The sequence below is a fragment of the Chinchilla lanigera genome, unplaced genomic scaffold (assembly GCF_000276665.1).
Source record: "Chinchilla lanigera isolate Chin_1 unplaced genomic scaffold, ChiLan1.0 scaffold00001, whole genome shotgun sequence".
In the NCBI taxonomy this organism is placed as follows: Eukaryota; Metazoa; Chordata; class Mammalia; order Rodentia; family Chinchillidae; genus Chinchilla; species Chinchilla lanigera.
In genome coordinates this window covers 34,373,609-34,392,567 of record NW_004955402.1, presented here as the reverse complement: position 1 = coordinate 34,392,567, position 18,959 = coordinate 34,373,609, and the positions used below count along the sequence as shown (strand labels likewise).

General features: G+C 36.8%; 1 protein-coding gene across 2 annotated transcripts in view; it reads left to right on the top strand.

Moving 5' to 3' along the window:
* The window catches only part of Dym (dymeclin), a 391,162-nt gene that overhangs the window by 149,377 nt on the left and 222,826 nt on the right, over positions 1-18,959 (top strand). For both annotated transcript variants that reach the window (XM_005372905.2, XM_005372906.2), the window contains exons 9-11: positions 6,049-6,231; positions 8,797-8,975; positions 17,824-17,949. In XM_005372905.2, the coding sequence (XP_005372962.1) occupies positions 6,049-6,231; positions 8,797-8,975; positions 17,824-17,949 (488 nt within the window). The remainder of the gene's footprint in view (positions 1-6,048; positions 6,232-8,796; positions 8,976-17,823; positions 17,950-18,959) is intronic.

Here is an 18,959-nt window from a genome sequence, read left to right as displayed (position 1 = left end):
TTACCAGTTACACTCCCACCACCAACCATGGAGAAGGGTTCCTTTTCCTCCACAGCCTTGTCAGCATTTGTTATTGGTTGATTTCTTGGTGAGATCCATTTTTCCTGCAACAGAAACATTTAATTCTTTAAATAAATGTTTTTTTTTAAAGAATAATACCACCATTATAATGGGCAGTAAAAGCATAGACATGTACAGTAGTCCCTTGAATTATGACTGGCCTCACATATGAACAACCTGGGTTACAAGACTAATTTTAGGTTTAACTTATGATCAAAGTCTTGTGTTACAACCTGATAGCTGGCCACTTGTGCAGTCATAAACAAAGACTCACTATGCCAAAAAGCGTATGTAAGTGTATGTACATAAGCGTCAGTCTGAGGCCAGATGCATGTGTTTGTGGATGTGATTTCTGTCAGTGCTTTATATAATCGCCACAATTACTGCTGTCAAAATGGCACCCAAAAAGCTGGAAAAGAAGCCAAGGAAGAAGAGAAGGTAGATAAAGTAATCACAATAGAAGAGAAGAAGGAAATTTTGGAGAAATATGAGAGTGGCATTCGTGTGACTGATCTGTGTAATACGTATAGCATGTCCAAATCCACGTTCTTAACAGTCTTGACTGAGAAGATTTGCATAGAGAAGTTAATGTTGCTAAAGATGTTACTCAAATTAGTAAGTCGTGATCAACAGTGTTAGATGAGGTAAAAAAGCTATTATTGTATTAGTGTTGATAAATGAAAAGCAAATGGCAGGGTATAGCCTGAGTCTATAATTTGTGAAGAAGCTATGGCTATATAAATGCAGGTCTTGTAAAGAACAGTCCATCGATGAGTGAGACTGGTGAAATGTTTTGTGCTAGTAATGAGTGACTTCCAATTTTAAAGCAAGAACTGGGGTTCATAGTGTAACTAGGCATGGTGAAATAGCCAGTGCTGATAAAAGGGCTGCTGAAAATTACATACAACACTTTAAAATGATGACACACAAAAATGATTTTTTCTCTCATCAAGTTTTCAACTGTGATGAAACAGGCCTTTTCTGGAAGAAAAGGCCCAGGAGAACATACATTACCCAGGAAGAGAAGGAAATGCTAGACCACAAGCCTGTGAAGGGCAGGCTAACCTTATTGCTATGTGCCAATGTGAGTGGTGACCTCAAGATAAAGCCTCTGTTGGTTTATCACTCTGAGACCCCTAGAGTGTTCAGAAAATACAAAGCCATGAAGGCTAGGCTAAGGGGTTATGTGGCAATCTAACACAAAAGCCTGGCTAGCAAGAGTACTTTTTCTTGAGTAGATCAAGGCAGCTTTCTGTCCTACTGTTAAATACATAGAGGACAAACATTTACCACCCAAGGCTTTCCTCATCATGGACAATGCTCCTAATCACTCACAAGATTTGGAAAAATTGGCTGAAGAATTACCATGGCTCTCAGTTGAGTTCCTCCCACCTAATACAACTGCTCTACTGCAGCCCATGGATCAACAGGTTATAGCTAACTTTAAGAAGCTGTACACCAAGGAACTGTTCCTGAAATGCTTCTAGATGGTCTCAGATACAGATTCAACCCTTAAAGAGTTCTGGAACATTGCAACATCCTTTTCTGTGTGCAGTTAATTGAGAGATTCTGGGCCAGTGTTTCTGTAAGGACACCGAGATCTGCCTGGAAGAAAGTGTGTCCTAAAATCATATAGTATAGGAGAGAGACTTTGAAGGCTGTGTAGTGGAGCCGGAGGCTTCAGTTGACTCTGTGGCTGATGACATTGGCACTGTGGCAGAGTTTATAGGCTTGCAGGTGGTAGACAGTGGTGATGTTGAGGAAATGGTGGAGGAACACTCCAAGGAAGTGTCTGCAGAGGAACTTCAGCAACTTCTGGCTGAGCAACAGAGAATGGCAGCTGGGGAACTTTCTGAAGAGGAGGGGAGTATCAACAATCAGTGCAGCAAAGTTCTACTTCTGAAATAAAGGAAATCCTGAAGAAATGGACAGAGCTACAAACCTTTGTAGAGAAGACTCTCACAGAGAAAAGGCCAGTCGTTGGATTTACCTGCTTAATGACAGTGTCAGGTCATACCACAGAACAGTGTTAAAGACAGAGACAGACAACCTGAGACTAGTTTTTCATTCTGAAGTGGTTGAGACCTGGTCGGCTACAGACCCTCCCAAGGAGAGAAAGGACACCAGCGAGCCAGATTCCTCATGTTCTTATGGAAGGGGACGCTCCGTCCAAACAATAACCACCTTCTATTTCATCCTCCCTTCCTTCAACCCCAAGATGTAAATTTGAATGGTGAGTACAGTATAAATAGTTGTTTCTGGAAAAAAGGTACATTTTACAACTTTTTAGTGAATATAATAGGAAAATTATTGATGTTTCTGGTAAATTGTACATACTATACAACCCCCTTTTGTTATGAAAATGTTAAGGGGTGCTTTGGGAGGTTCAGAATGCATTGTGGGTGGTAGATATTGTGAAATGAGAAGAAATTGTTCAAAAGGAAAAAAGATCTAGGATTGGTGAAAAGGGAAAGGATAGTAGGGAAAAAATGCAAGTCAGTTATATTGTTAGTGTCTCTTAATTCATTAAAAAAGTTTTGTGCTAATATCTATTGGAGAAATTTTTATGCCAATATCTTGTACTGAGCAACTACTTTAAAGATAACAGTATGTAATATATTAACTGCTGTTACTCTCCTATGATTTTATTATGAATTTTTGTTTTACTTTTTTTATTAAAAAAGTGTATTATGGGTATTTCCATTATTTCTTATGGGAAAAATAGTCTTGACTTACAACCAATGTGAGCTACACCCAGCCCTCATGAACGAATTGAGTTATAAGTCAAGGGTCCACTGTATAAAGATTGAACTGTTACATCCATTGCCACTCCATAGACATAACCAGTACTAACATGTTGGCGATATTTCCTTTCCCATTTCCTTTTTCTTTTTGTTTCCTTTTCCCATTTTCTTTTCTTTTTTCTTTCTCTTTCTCTCCCACCTTGTACTTTCTTTCTTGTTAAAAATAAAATGTATAGGGCTGAATCCCTAGTTCAAAAGTGTATTGTATCACATTTTCTGGGATTGGTGAACAGAAATTTTCTTCTTTTATTTCTGTCCTTATTTTTTTGATTGCTAGAGTTATGCTTGAATACATCTGTGTTGTAAGAGTTAAGCAAGTTTGTTTTTTTTTTTAAAAAGTAGAGTATATTATTTGTATGTAAGTACAGTTATGTGATTTGTCTTTTTCACTTCATGATAGTCTGATGATAGATTTTCTGTGTACTCCGTAATGATAAACTGATTGGGTCAGTGTTGTTATTTTAACATTATTTTACATTGTATTTTTAAAGAAAAAGTGAATGTACTATTGCAAAAACTTAAGCAGTGAAGTGAGACAAAGTCGTTCATTCCATGCCGTCCTACTTCATTCACCAGAGGTGATTTCTGTTACTCATATGGTGTACACTTGTGATCTACGCTTCCCTTTTTCCCCGTCTTTTAGTGAGAACCGTGGAAAGGGACTGAATCCAGGGCCTTGTTTATGCTACCCAGGGGCTCTGCCACTGAACTATATCCCTATCCTGTTTGAAAAATATTTCAGACAAGGTATTGCTAAATTGCCTAGGCTGGAATTGTATTTGCAATTTTCTTGCCTCCTGAGTAGCTGAGATTCCAAGCATATGCCACCAAAGTTAGTAGGCCTCTTGTTTCTTAAAATGTATTTATATATATCCATATACACACAGATACATCTGTGGCTTTGTTAAGTGGTTTTTAAGATTACCTCAATTTTCCTGCAACTTGATTTTTTCATAGTATAAAGGCATTTCCTTGTTAGTATGTAAGCATCTACAGCTCTTTTATGTTCTGTAATTGGATTAGCCTTAGTTTATGTTATCATTGTTAGTGGTAAACATTTATAGTTTCCATTATTTGATTATCATATTACTGTAAAAACTTGTGTATATTCATCTTTGTGTACCTTCTCAAATGTTCCCCATGAGGGTGTACATTTTAAATTTCAGTGAAAACTGCCAAGTATCCTCTAAAGTATACTGATGTCTTACTTTTAGTAATTTTCTCTACTTTGTTCTATTGGGCATTGTCAGTCCTTAAGTGTTTTTTTGTTCTCATAAATGATGTTATTATTTATGTATTTTTGACCTTTTATTGTTTGGACTTTTACTGTCTTTTTATTTTAGATTACTTTCTTTTATTGATTTATAAGAGATCTGTTTTTTTAAAAAGTAAGTCATTTTTATATGTAGCAAATATTTCTGCTCATCTCTTTCTTGTCTTTTAACTTTATGATATATTTCATGACATAAAAATACTCTTCATATCTTCTTGGATTTTGTTAGATGCATAAGAAAAAAGGTTACCTTCCCTTAAGATGTATACACATACTTTACAAATTATAGACTGGGCAGATAATCAAATTTTATTGATCCAAGGAGACTGGTAAATTTTTTAAATATATTTCTTACTGATTGAGAATACTGCCTTTATTATAAATTAAATTCTCTGTTGACTTAATTTGGCTGCTTTGTTGCCAAAATCATTCTTTTCTGGAGACAAGGTCTTGCTATGTAGTTCAGGCTTGCTTTGAGCTCACTGTATAGCCCATCCTGGCCTTGAACTCATAGTGACCCTCCTGCCTCAGCCTCCCAAGTGCTGGGATTACAGGCATGAAAATCATATTTTTAAATGACTAGCTCTATAAAAATTTTGCTATGTGAGTGGGAATATACTTCTTCAGGTTAGCGTTTCTCAGAGAAATCTTTGTTTCCTCTCATTTTCTTCATCTAGCAATATTTTATATATATTATACTGTACAGTGTCACACATTCCTGTTGGTGTTTTGATAGTTATCATACTAAATTTTAGATTCATTTTGGAGCAGATGCAATATTTTAAGTACTATGTCTTTTTTGTCCAGAAACATGTTCTGCCTCTACTTTAATTCAGATTTTCTGTGGCCTTCAAATAGGTTTTATGGATTTCAACCTAAAGGTCGTATATATTTTGGGTTTCTCTGAATATTTTATCGAATGTGTTGCTGTTGTGATTGAAATTAAATATTTTTCTAGTCATTCATTACCTTTGTATAGAGGGTTTGTTTTTTATCTTTTAGCCATTGAACTGTGTGTGTCAAAACCTATTCATTCTAATAGTTTTTTGGTAATAGAGTGGTAGTTGATTCTCTTTGATGCTCTAGAACAGCACTGTCCAACAGAAATTTAAGTCACATATGTAATCTCCAGTAAACATTCCTGTACCAGCATCTGTGTATCCTTGTTCAAGTGTTCCCTATGAGGGTGTGCAATCTGTTAGTACCATATTAAAGAAAAAGAAACAAGTGAAAATAATATTAATGATAAACTTTAACCCAGTATGTCCAAAATGCTATCATTTCAACATGTAAACAGTGAAATATTAGTAAATATTTTACATTTTTTTGTATTGTTTTCAGTAATCATTGTATATTTTATACTTACACCACAATGCAATTTAGACTACATTTCAAGTACTCAAGCTACGGGTGGCTATTGGCTACTGTATTGACATGACTGTATTTGCCTGAAAATAATGAATATTTTTCCTAACCCTGTAAAATTATTTTTTTCCTTCTCATAATGTTTTTACTAGGAGAACCAGTAGTATGGTGCTGATGTTGATGATATTAATGGGAATACTTGACTACTGTGGATTGGTGTAAAAGTTGTATATGGAATTTTCTTATAATTATGCATATGTTTTTGATATATAAGAAAAATTTGAAAAAATATATAAATTTAAATAGTGTCTAACTCTGAGAAGTAGAAGTAAAATTATAGGACTAGGAGCTGACAGTCTATAAAACATTTTATATTGCTTGGAAGATTAGAACAATTTTAAATAATGATATCATTTTCATTTCATAATCAAAAAAAGAAGTAAATTGTTAGTTCCAAATTTTAAACATAAAATGTATAGAATATTGTTCTGGTAGACGTTCAGCTTCCTGGTGGCAGCAATCCTAACTGTGTGTTCTCTTCCCAAGCTGGACTCTGGACTGTCTTCACACTAGGCGGTGTGGGCAGCAAAGCAGCTGCCTCCACAGAGCTTCCCTCTCCTCTCGCCAACCAGAGTCTCCTGCTTCTGCTGGTGTTGGCTAACCTGACAGATGCTCCAGACACACCAAATCCCTACAGACAGGCCATTATGTCCTTTAAGAACACGCAAGGTTTGTGATCCTTTCACTCTTTCTAACGAGAGCACTCTTCACTTTCAATTATATATTATCTGAAATTTTCAGAGATGAGTTCAATTTGTTGTTTACATATTGGTTACAAATGAGAAAAACAGATTTTCCTGTCACCAGTCTCAGGAAGATCAAGTAAATCTTAGAAAACTGCTATAGCTCTTAATATCCATTTAGAGTTACATTTTTTTTTCAGAGATAATCAAACATTAGAGATCAAAAGATAAGGACAGTGATTGATTCAAACTATTGCCTTTAGAGTCAGATTCACCTGCATTCATTTCCCAGATTTATTCCTTAAACACCAGTGACATTATCTGTAATGTAGGGATTGTAATCTCTGCTTCACACAGTTCTTGTAAGAAATGCATAAACTTTTACTGTAGTACGGGCTCAGCAAATGGTTGCTGTTATTACAAGAAACAATATAATGCAGAGGCTGCTCTGGGTTTTACTCAGGGCTGATCTAGGAAAAATTACTTAATCTCTCTAAATCTCTACTTAATCCTTTGTAAAACTGGTTAGAATGACATGATTGTTGCACAGATTAAATAAATAAAGGATAATAGATGTAAGGCAGCCCATGTAATAATGGCTGGTGCACAGCACTTATTATCTAGTAATGCAGAGGTGTTGTGGATACACACACACCACACACATTCACCAGTGTAGTCAAGTATAGTGCAGGCGGTGAAAATGCTGTTTTGCTTCCATTATGAAGTATAGAGCGTCCAGAATCTTTTTTCAGTAGGTCTCATGTAGATTCTCTAATATTTATATACTCATAGTGCATTACAACACTTCTTTTTGCCATCCCTTGCAAAAATATAAAGTCAACCTCACAAATTTTTGTTCGTGTCATAATGTTAAGATTGAAAAAAATAACCTGTATTTCAAATGTAGAAGGAAAAGTTAAGGTGCTGTGTAGCTGAATTGCAGGTATTTATAGATGCATTTCTCTTATAAACCCAAAGTGTGGAAGGAGGATCTTAGAAGCACAGGGCTGCCAGGGGTCATTTGTGTTGGGACATAGCTCTTTTCCATGAGGACAGCTTTTAGAAATGGTAAAGCAGATTAGTGTGGTTTTTATTTTTGTTTCTTGTTGGTGGATCTTTTATATTTTAAATCATTTAGAAAATTATTTGTGCTTATTTTTCAGAACACATGAAAATACTAGCTCTTTGTGCCATCATATTCAGTGTTTTATCTGTTATTATGACTTTTGAGTCAGTTGAACCTATGTATATCTGTTTTTTAACTTCTTAAGCTTTCTTGCTTTGATTTCTAAGCAAATACAATTAACTGTAAAAAAGGGGCTATGTTAGTTTTAGAATACAAGCATTTTCACAGTACTGGCTGTCATTTATGCTTTCCATCATCCTTATCTACCCTTTTTCTTAAAAAAAAGGTTTCTTAGAAAATGCAGATAATTAACTTTAAGTTTTCTTTTAAACAATAAACTGATGGAAATTTTCTGGTAGCTGTCTGAGGGTTAGTACGTTTTGTCCATTATGGGAGCGAATGTTGAACATATATAGTGATTTTGATGTTATTTTAAAAATAGCTAAATTATTTCTTGTTTTAGCCACTTTCTTCAGAAATAGACTAATAACATTGGTAAATAATTTAGCTTCAATTTATTTATTTGAAGTAAGTGAATTTAGCTTCAAGGCAACTGTGTTTTTTAGTTTTTGTTTTGTTTTTTGAAACAGAATTTTGCTATATAATTCATAGTGGTCTGGAACCTGCCTCAGCTTCCTGATTGCAGGGATTGAAACCATGCACCACCTTGCCCAGCAAGAAAGGTTTTAAAAGATCTTATCTTAGAATAGGATTTCTTGTTTTATGTAGAAACTATATATTTTTAAACTATATGTGTATTGTCCTTATCTTTATTTAGGACTGGTTATGTTTGTTTTGGTAACAAAGGTCTCAGTGTCTGGTAAAATTATATCTATTTGAGGGCTTGTGCCCCATAGCTCTATTTAAATGTATGATTTAGTTCTGCCTTATATAGAAAAATAGTAACAAACTATGGGACTTAGTTTTTTTCTTTTTTTTTTTTTGTTTTTTTTTTTGCAGGGGTGGTTTCTGGTACTGGGAATCGAACTCACAACCTTGCACTTGCCAGGCAGGCGCTGTGCTGCTGAGCTAAATCCTCAGCCCCAGCTTTTAGTTCTTAAGTTTAAAATAGAAATTGAAAATTTAACTAAAAAATGCAGAGATTGGCCAGGTGTGGTGGCGCACTCCTGTAATCTCAGTATTTGGGAGGCTGAGGCAGGAGGATCGTAGCAAGTTTGAGACCAGCCTGGACTACAAAGTGAGCTCAAGGCCAGCTTGAAACTGCATAGTGGGGCCTTGTTTCAAAAAGACAAAAAAGAAAAGAAAAGAAAAAGAAAAGAAAAGAAAGAAATGTAGGGATTTTATATAAAATTAATGTTGAGATATAAGCATTACTCTAATAATACTTTTATTATTTATATAAAAACAGTGCAGAAAATAATCATGTTGTTTTTAAAAATTTCATGCATGTTTTCTGTCTTCTAGATAGCAGTTCTTTCCCCTCGTCAATTCCACATGCCTTCCAGATTAACTTTAACAGCTTGTACACAGCCCTCTGTGAACAGCAGACATCTGACCAAGCAACGCTTCTCTTGTACACTCTGCTCCATCAGAATAGTAATGTCAGAACATATATGTTGGCTCGTACGGACATGGAGAATCTTGTAAGCATTATGCTGGACATGCTATGCTTTGTGTATTTTATAGAACTTTGAAGAATAATTGCTTTTTTTATTTTAAAGAGAAAAAAACAATAAAAACAATGGTACAGAGTTTCAAATCCAGGTAATAGGAAATTAACAATGGTTAATATATTGTGCATTGTTATCTTCAAGTAGTTAGTCAGATTACACGATATAGGCATGCAAGATTAATGAAACAAACCATTCCCTTCAGTGAACTAACACAAATTAATAACTATCGTAGCCATCTTATGTATATACATATATATATTTTTCTTTTCTCCTTTTCCCCCACCCAGTTTTTCTTTCCCTTTCACAACATTTATTGTATATTTTGGATCTTGTTTACTCCTTCAGTTTCTTACACTAGGGAGATAGTACAATGTTTACACATGTGAGTCTGGTTTGTTTCACTTAGGAGTATGGTCTCAAATTGCATCCATTTACCTATAAAAAGCCTTGAGTTTATCTTTCTTTATAGCTGAGTAATACTCCATTGTGTAAAAAATACCACATCTTTTTTTATCCATTCCTTGGTTGATGGGCACTTGGGCTGTTTCCAAGATTTGGCTATTACAAATTGTGCTGCTATAAACATGAGTGCACATATATTGGTGTAGTATGATGTTTTCATTTCTTCTGGGAAAATACCCAGAAGGGGAATAGCTGGGTTCAATGGGACCTCTAATCCTAGTTTTTTGAGGAATGTCTATACTGATTTCCACAGTGGTTGTATAGTCTATACTCCCACCAGGGTTTTCTTTTTTCCCCATAGCCCCACCAGCATTTGTTATTGGTTGACTTCTTGATGACAGCCATTCATTTTGGGGTGAGATGGAATCTCAGTGTTTTTTTAATTTGCATCTTTCAAATGAACAATGATGTTAAACATGTTTTTATATATTTATTTGCTGTTTGTCTTTCTTCATCTGAGAAGTATGTATTCATTTCAGGTGCCTATTTTTGGATTGGGTATTTGAATTTGGGGGGCCTGAACTTTTTCAGTTCTTTATAGGTTCTAGATTGAAGGTCTTTGTCTGAGGGACAGTTGGTTGAAATTATTTCCCAATCCATGGGTTTTCTTTTCACTCCGTTGGTAATTGCTTTTCATGTGCAAAAACTTTTCAATAAGATGAGATTCCAGCTGTTGATTCTTTGAAGTACTTCCCATGCGGTTTGGGTTTTGTTCATGAACTCTCTGCCTACCCCATGTCTTCAAGATTTCTACTTACTTTCTCTTCTAGTAGATGTAGTGTTTTTGTTTTAATATTTAGATCTTTGATCCATTTTGACTTTAGTGCATGGTTATAGGTATGGGTCTAGTTTTAGTCTTTGGCATGTGGGAAGCCAATTTTTCCAGCATCATTTATTAAAAAGGCTATCTTTCTTCCAGTGAACATGCTTGGCCCCTTTGTCAAAGATAAGGCGGCTGAGTGTGTTTGTAGTTGTGTCTGTATCTTCTAATTTGTTCCATTGATCCACAGGTCTATTTTTTTGCCAGTACCATACTGATTTTTTCATAGTAGCTTTATAGTATAATTTCAGGTCAGGGATTGTGATGCCTCTTACCTTGCGTTTGTTGCCCAGGATTGTCTTTGCTTTTGTAGGTCTTGAAGAATAATTTCTCTTCCCAAGAGAGCAAGTATATTGCCTGGTTGCTACACAAGTAGTGGTTGAGAGATTGGTGGGAAGATATCACTAGAAACAAGCACAGGTCTGTGTTTCTTCAGTGTAGCAGACAGCTCACAAGATGACCTCAGAGCAGAGCACAGTGGCATCCTCAGCTGACTGGACAGGCTCCCCCATCTTCAAGGTCATAAACAGCCACCCATTTCCCAGGATCAAGTCCTCTAAGAAGCACCCTCTGCAGTCCTTAAGGGAGTTTTATTCTTGTTCCCTTCCAGCTGCTAAGTGCTTACAGTAGTATAGTTTGCCCCAATTGCAGCATACTCATGATGAGAATGGCAGAAAGTAAAGGTGACTTTTTAATTCAGTTTTTGAAGTGTCCTGTTCTTCTGCCAGCCTAGACTCTAAGACTGTCTGAGTATAGTTCCTGGGCTGTTATGGTTATTTTAAGGTACTTTGCCAAATGTCCCTTAAATATATACTATCTTTTGTTACGTGAGTGAAATTGGTTCCACAGTTTTTGTTCGTAGACAGAGACTCACATAAACGATCATTGATTTCCATTATAACTAATGAGTGAACAGCAGTCTTTCCCTAAGAGGAGCAGAAAACTGCTTCACCAAGGCATGAAGTATGTATATATAGATAACCATGGACTATTAATGCATTCAGAAAAAGGTGAACATTCCTGAAATAGCCAGCAGCTGCTGAAAGCAGCAGAATGGCTCCTCTGTTTCATTTTTTACTGGTTGACAGAAGCTTCACCAGGCATATGGTAGTCAGCTTTTTAGTACTGAAATACTCTGTAAACACTGAAGAAACATAGCATAATAGAACTCACTGAGCATTTTGTACATAATAGCAACACTAATGACAAAAATTGTGGTGAAAGAACCTGTCTCCACACCAGGCGAGTGTGGAAAATACTGGCTTAAATATCAAAAGTGGGTGTAAAGTATACTGCTCATGAGTAAAATCTTGCAAAGAACAGACACAAAGACAGTTCTGAGGATGATGCATTCTAAGGGACGGTGTCTTGGTTACTTTTTTCTCGCTGCTGGGACAAAATACCTGATGCCCAAAATTAAGGAAGGAAAGGTTTATTTCGCTTACAGTTCGTGGAAGTATCAGTCCGTACTTGGCAGATTATAAGGCAGAGTGGAACATGGCAGAGAGCTGCAGCTCATGGCGACAGACACAGCTAAGCTGCAAGCACACACCAGGGCGGAATCGGGGAGGAGTGGCCTCAAGCACTCTTTTCCTCTCCCTTACACATGCAAACTATCCACCCCAGGGCGGGTGTAGCTCTCACACCCACAATCATTCAGCTCTAATAGCCTGCCCCATGGTCGCATGAGGCTTTGGAGGGGACACACAGACATAAGCCATAACAGAAGGGTCAGTGGTAATCACAAAACTTGGGAGATCACCTCTTTTTGAGAGTTTGGTGTTAAAGATGTTGGTTTGTAAGATGATACGTGGAGTGGCTGTCTCTGTTTGATGACATGCACCATTGAACAATTAGAAGACTGTTTTGGTTCTTCTAGGGAGGGTGGTTTTGTTTTTTGTGATACTAGGACTTGAACCCAGGGACACTCTATGGTTGAGCTGTATTCCCAGCCCCTTTTAACAATATTTTATTTTGAGACAGGGTCCTGCTAAGTTGTAAAGGTGGGACTTGAACTCTCAGTACTCCTGCCTTAACCTTCCTTAATGCTGGACTTACAGTTTTGAACCACCAGAAGGCTTGCATTTCTTCTGTAATAAAATATTTGAGGCAAAGATGAAAAAATATGTTATCAATGGGAAATTTACTGTGCTGATTTTATTCTGTAGCCGCTGATAAGAACTTTGGGTTTTTCCTCAGAACACCTTATTGGATGTAGGTTCTTGTGAAGTCAGAGGCAGACCTGCCTCTCTTCAGTGGCAAGTATTGTCTGATGTGGGCCCTTTTTGGTGATGGTCTGAGTAACTGTTCATTGCCTTTTTTCCCCAGTACTGAGGATTGAACCCAAGGGTGTTCTCCCACCAAGGTTTATCCTAACCCCTTTTTATTTGTAGTTTGAGACAGCATCATGCTAACTTGCCTAGGCTGAGCTTGTCACTTGCCTGTCTTAGCTTCCTCAATGGCTGGGGTTATAAGCATGTAATCTTTGATTTCTTTTAACTCAAGAATACTCATTAATCTGAAATAATTTGTGGTGCATTTGTAATTGGTGTCAATTACAGTAACAATGCAATAACTTGTAAATTTCATTTTATGCCTATGAATAGTGTCTAGGGTAGAATCTAAAGCTCTGAATGGTTAAGAATAGTATGTAAGATGACACTCTTTTCAGGTTTTTTTGAGACAGGGTCTCATTATGTAGTACAGGCTGGCCTGGAACTTACAGTGATCCACCTGCCTTTGCCTCCCAAGTTCTGGGATTACGGTGTGTGCCACCACGCGCAGCTAGGATGCCCTTTTTAGAAAAAATTCTTATGCATAAGCTTTTTATTTGGTTGTCACAAGTAAAGTAGTTTATGTACAAAAATAACTCAGGCATTTTAAATAGCCATGATTTTTTAGTTGTAAGTTATAAATTTATTTATGCTTACCTTAAAGAAAAAGGAATATACAATATTTGCACAAATGAAAAATTTGTGAATTTTTTGGTTTCAGTCATGGCTGCTTCATGTTAAATCATATTGTCCAAGGCCTGTCCCCCGTCTATGCCTCTGTTTTCCCTAACCTTGTTTTCCTCATCAACTACATTTTTTTTAGGGAGAGAATGGATTTCTACCAATCATATGTCTATCATTTATAAGTGGAAAGGAAGAAAAATTATTTATCTACTATTCATAAAAATGTCATGCTGGGCAGCAAAAATCTTTTTAGACCATGTATCCACTTTGTCTGACCTCTTAGTGAGAAGACATCACAGCCACAGGGTGACCATGGGCTCCTTAAAGGGAGGAATCTTGGACAAATACTGTACAGTCACTTCAGCATTGCACTCTTGGTAACTTTCTGTTTATGTTAGTCCAGCAGAGACTGGGCAGCTGTTTCCTTAAGCCTCCACCAGTCTTGTGTCCTTGGACCAGGCCTTGAGTGTGTATATATATATATTGCAGATATGCAACTCATGTTGTTGTGATATTTTATTAATTTAAAACCTCACTGAAAACACACAGAAACAATGAGTTTAGTATTTATGGTGACATGAAAGTCTATGATTTGTCATTAATTAATAACAAAAGAATTTATTTAAGAATTTTTATATCTTCTTTCTTTTGGTTACTTAATAGTCCTTTATTTTCTGAGTATGGATTTTAGGTAAAAATCATAAAAGTCTATGTCTTTTTTTTTTTTTGGTTTTTCTCCGGTACCAGGAACCGAACTCACGACCTTGCACTTGCCAGGCAGGCGCTTTTGCCGCTGAGCTAAATCCCCAGCCCCAAAAGTCTATGTCTTATTTGTTCCTTTTCTTTTTGTCCTTTTCATGGCCAAGTTCCTTACAAGACATGAGCAACATTCTCTGCCCTCACTTTGCTTACTGTTTACTGTTCAACCTGTTGTGATCCACTTCTGTTTCCTCCTCATCAGCGCCTTGTTACAGAGTCCACTGGACCTGTGTCATCACTACTTCATTTGACAGTGTTCTCCTTTATTGTTTGTACTGCCTCACCCTCGTGTCAGTTCTGAGTGCTGTAACAAAGAATGCTATAGACTGGATGCTTAAACAGATGGGAATGTTAGAATAAAGGTGCTGACCAACTCTGTGTCTGGTGAGCAACTACTTCCTGGAGTGCAAGTGACCATCTACTTGCTGTGTCTTGATATGACAGAGAGCTGAGAGGAAGAGGAAGCCGGCTGTCTCCTGTTTCTTACAAGGGTCATAGTCTCATTGTGAGGGTTCCACTGTCATTACCCAACCACCTCCCAAAGACTTCACTTCTTAATTCTATCCTGTTGGTATTGAGAGGTGCTACCTATGGATTTTGAAGTGTTGGGTAAGTGTGTCCATACACCTACATACACCCTGGGCTTTCTGACCATTGTACTCTGCAGATTTTTCAACCTCTATCATTACTGTTCTCTGTCTCTGTGTGTCTGTGTGTGTGTCCATCTGTCCCTTTTGACCTTCAAGTGTGTCCTGATGTACAGTTCTATTCATCTTTATCTTCACTGCACTTCTCCACAAAACATCTACTGAGAGCTCATGCTATTGTCATTTATATGTGAACAGCTTTGAGTTCTCTACAGTGTGGTTTAAAAGCATTTTTTCCCAGTTGCCTTGGCATTTCCCTGTGATAGCCTCATAGATATCTTACACCAAACATGTAAAAATTGGACTCCTTATCTCCCCTCAAGACTTGCTCGCTCTTCTCCTACTCCTGTATTCTCTGTCCCAGTGATGAACCATCCATATTGGCTGGCAGAAAGAAATGCCCTGACCCTCTGTTTTCTTTTTTCATATCCCACTAGGTCCTCTTGATTTCCACTTTTGGGTATCTTTGGGATCTATTAATGTTCTTTTTCCTCATTGCCACTTTTCAGTTGAAGCCACTTCATCCCTTTCTTCAATTACTGCAATATCTTTTAAAATTTTTAGTTTTATTAGTATGTTTGCAGTAAGTAATGGTTGTATTTATTGTGGGGAGTTTGTACATGTACACAACACATATTAATTCATTCTGTCTCTCTTACCGCCCTATGTCTGTCTGTCTGTCTGTTTAGACAAGGTCTTCCTGTGTTACTCAGGCTGACCTGGAATTAGCTTGTATAGCCCAGGCTGATGTCAAACTCAGGTGGTCCTCCTGCCTCAGCCTCCCAAGTGCTGGGATTACAGGCATGCACCACCATGCCCACCCTCAGTTGTTTTTTATGCTCTTTCCTTTCCCTCTTTTCTCTCTCCCTCTATCTCTTGGTCCCCTTCCCTTTTGCAAAGTGTTTATCTTTCCTGGTTTGTTTGTTTTTTTGGTACCAAGGATTAAACTTAGGGTCTTGTGCTTGCCAGGCAGGCACTGTGCTACTGAGCTACATCCCCTGTCCCTCGCTGTTTTATGTTATCTTTTATTTTGCTCTTTATATTTTGGGTTTCTCATATAAGAAAAATTATGAAAATTTTCTCATATAAGAAAATTACTTACCTTGGGTGTCTGATTTATTTCATTTAACATTATGGCCTCACTGTGCACCCATTTTCCTACAAATGACTCAAGCTTATCCTTCTGAATGGCAGAGTAGTGCTCCATTATGCATGAATATATATTTTCCTTACCAAATCATCTATGTAGGCTGCTTCCAAGATTTAGCTGTTAGGATTTGCACTATTGTAAACATGGGTATGCATGTGATACGATGTCTTGAACTCTTTCGGGAAGGGAAGATACCTGGAAGGGGAATGAATAGCTGGGTCACAAAGCCAGTTTTCGCTTTTTGAGAAATCTGCAAGCTGATTTCCATGGTGGTAGTACCAGTTTACATTCCCACCAAACAATGTAGAGGAATTCCTTTTTCCTTGGATGCATTTGTTATTAGTACTATGTTTGATTTCTTGATGATGACCATTCTTTGCAGAGGAAGATCTCAGTGTTATTTTAATTTGCATTTCTCTTTCAGCCAGAGAGCTTGAACATTTTTTCATGTATGTTATTGGCCATTTGTACTTCTGAGAAGGCTCTATTTACTTCAATTGCCCATTTTTTGATTGGGTCTTTTATTTTAGAAGGGGGCTCTAATTTTTTTTTTAGTTTTTCATGTATTCTAGGTATTAGTCCTCTGTCCAAGTATAGCTGGCAAAATCTTACCCATTCTGTAGGTTGTCCCTTCACTCTGTTGGCTGTTTTTTTTTTGCTGTGCACAAGCTTCTTAATCTGATATGATCCCATTTGTTGATTATTGGTGTTACTTCATATGCAATTGAGGTTCTGTAGAGAAAGTCCATGTTTATGCAGATGTCTTAAATTGGATTGATGATGTGGTATTTAAAGTATATCTCAATAAAATATTTAAATGAAAAATTCAAATTTGATTTAGTCCCATCTGACCCATTACTTACTCATATTATTATTTATGTGTTTGAATATATGATTTATTGTTTATCATGTCCACTAAATTGCAGGGTCTTGAGAACATTGTGGGTAGATGGGTATTACTGTAGCCATGGATGTAGTTCTTACAGCTTAGACAGAAAAAGAACGACATGACGTGAAATATATATAGGAAACTGCAGAATCAGAAGTAACATCCGTTGAGTTAAATGCCTGTAAAATCTTAATTATGCTAAATAGGTAGTGTGGAATGTGAATACAATGTGGTTTATTTGACATAATGTCAGAAGGGCCTCCAAAGGAGAAGATGCCTAAAGTGTAGAAAGAAAAAGAGTAATGACTATTTTAGTAACTGTGGTGCATTTAGTTCCTGGGAGTAAGTAATGTTCATGCAACTGCACTTCATAATTTAGGGAAAGTTTCAGCTGCAACTCATGGAACTAAAATACCTCAGGTTACTACAATAGGTATGTCTCCTAGTATTTGGCTGTTTTTATGGGCTGTGTATGCCATTGTGCTTTCCATACCTTTGTGTATGTAAATGATTTATTTATTGCAGGTTTCCGTCTGATTTCACTTGTAGATGAGTGAATTAACAAATTGAAGTTGTTAAAATAATGATTCAAAATAAATTCATCTGTATGTGTGCAGGGCCATGAAATGAAAAGCTGAACAGATATGTTGAACGGTAAATCTCAGGACATATGTTGAGAAAATGTACCTTGGGCAGTAATAGTCTAATTTCTTGCTTATTTGAATTGCTTATTGAACTTCCTTATTTATTTGTTATCATTAAAATACAAATGATATTAAGCATATAAATTAAGATGCTCTTTAATTCTGAGTAGCTAGTCTTTTGTCCAATTTTTTGGTTGGGGAAAGGTAACATGACTTTATAAAAACTTTATATCATGAACTTAAATGGTCTCCACAAATCCAGACTTTAGGTTGGATAGACCTTTAGAGACCATCCTATAGTGTGTAATAATTTTCCTTCTTAGAATTTTAGCAAGACATAGTCGGAAGGGGTTTGTATGTTTTTTTCTCTAAAGGAAAATTTAACTATGATATTAAAATAAAAGATACAAAATAAAATGTAAAGATTTAAAACAATTTAAGGTTTTATACTGTGGTACTGTAATATTACACTATAATTTTTATTCCCTAGGTTTTACCAATTCTTGAGATTTTGTATCATGTTGAAGAAAGAAATTCACACCATGTATATATGGCCCTTATAATATTGCTGATCCTTACAGAAGATGATGGCTTCAATAGGTCCATTCATGAAGTGGTAAATTACCATTATCTTGATTAAACCCTCCATAAGATTTATTATGGTCCTCTGTCATGTCCAGTTTTTGTTTGTGTCCATTCTGTTTCCTTGACACCCCATGTTACAGATCTACCATGGGAATGTCCCAGCCTAATAGAGTTCTTGCTTAGTGAGATCTAGAGGTGTGTTCCAAAGCCTTCTCAGTACAGCCATAGTGCGATACATGTGCCTCTTCTTGAAAGTTGTGCTCACTGCACTCCTGGCCTCTCCTAAACATCCACATGGAGGTTTTCTACTCTCTGTGGGGAAAGTTCTGTTTTTAAAGACGTACTTAGCAGGTGATCATGGTGGTGCATGCCTGTAATACCAGCACTCTGGGAGGCTGAGGCAGAAGGATTTGCTTTTGAATCCAGCCTACTCACTTAGTAAGACCCTGCCTCCAAATAAAATATAAAAAGGGGGTTGAGGATGTATCTTAGGGTGCAGGCCCTCCTCTGTTCAATCCCCCGTACTATATAAATGCACAAAAGAGATACCTGCTTTTTCTTTTTTTCAGACTTCAGAATACTTCATTACAAAATATAGTACGAGGCTGATAGACAATTTTCCAATGTCCTCTAATACATACACTGCCAATGAAGCACTGCAAAGTACCTGGCACTCCCCATAAAGCTTTTCTTATTTTCACTTTCAACTTGCTAACCTCTGATTTTTCTGTCAGTTTTTATCCTACTTGCCATAGCTCCTTCAGATAGAACTCCTTTTCATGTTTACTAATGATACCTCCATACCTTGGTTTTTTTTTGGTACCAGAAATTGAACTCTGGACCTTGAGCTTCCCAGACAGGCACTGTGCTGCTGAGCTATATCCCCGGCCCTATACCTTTTTTTCTATTTAAGAAGGAAAGAGAGCCAGGGATGTAGCTCAGGGCCATAGCACCTGCCAGGTAAGCATGAAGTCATGAGTTTGATTCCCTGTACCAAAAAATAAAAAATAAAAAGAAGGAAGGAAAAGTAAACACATTAGC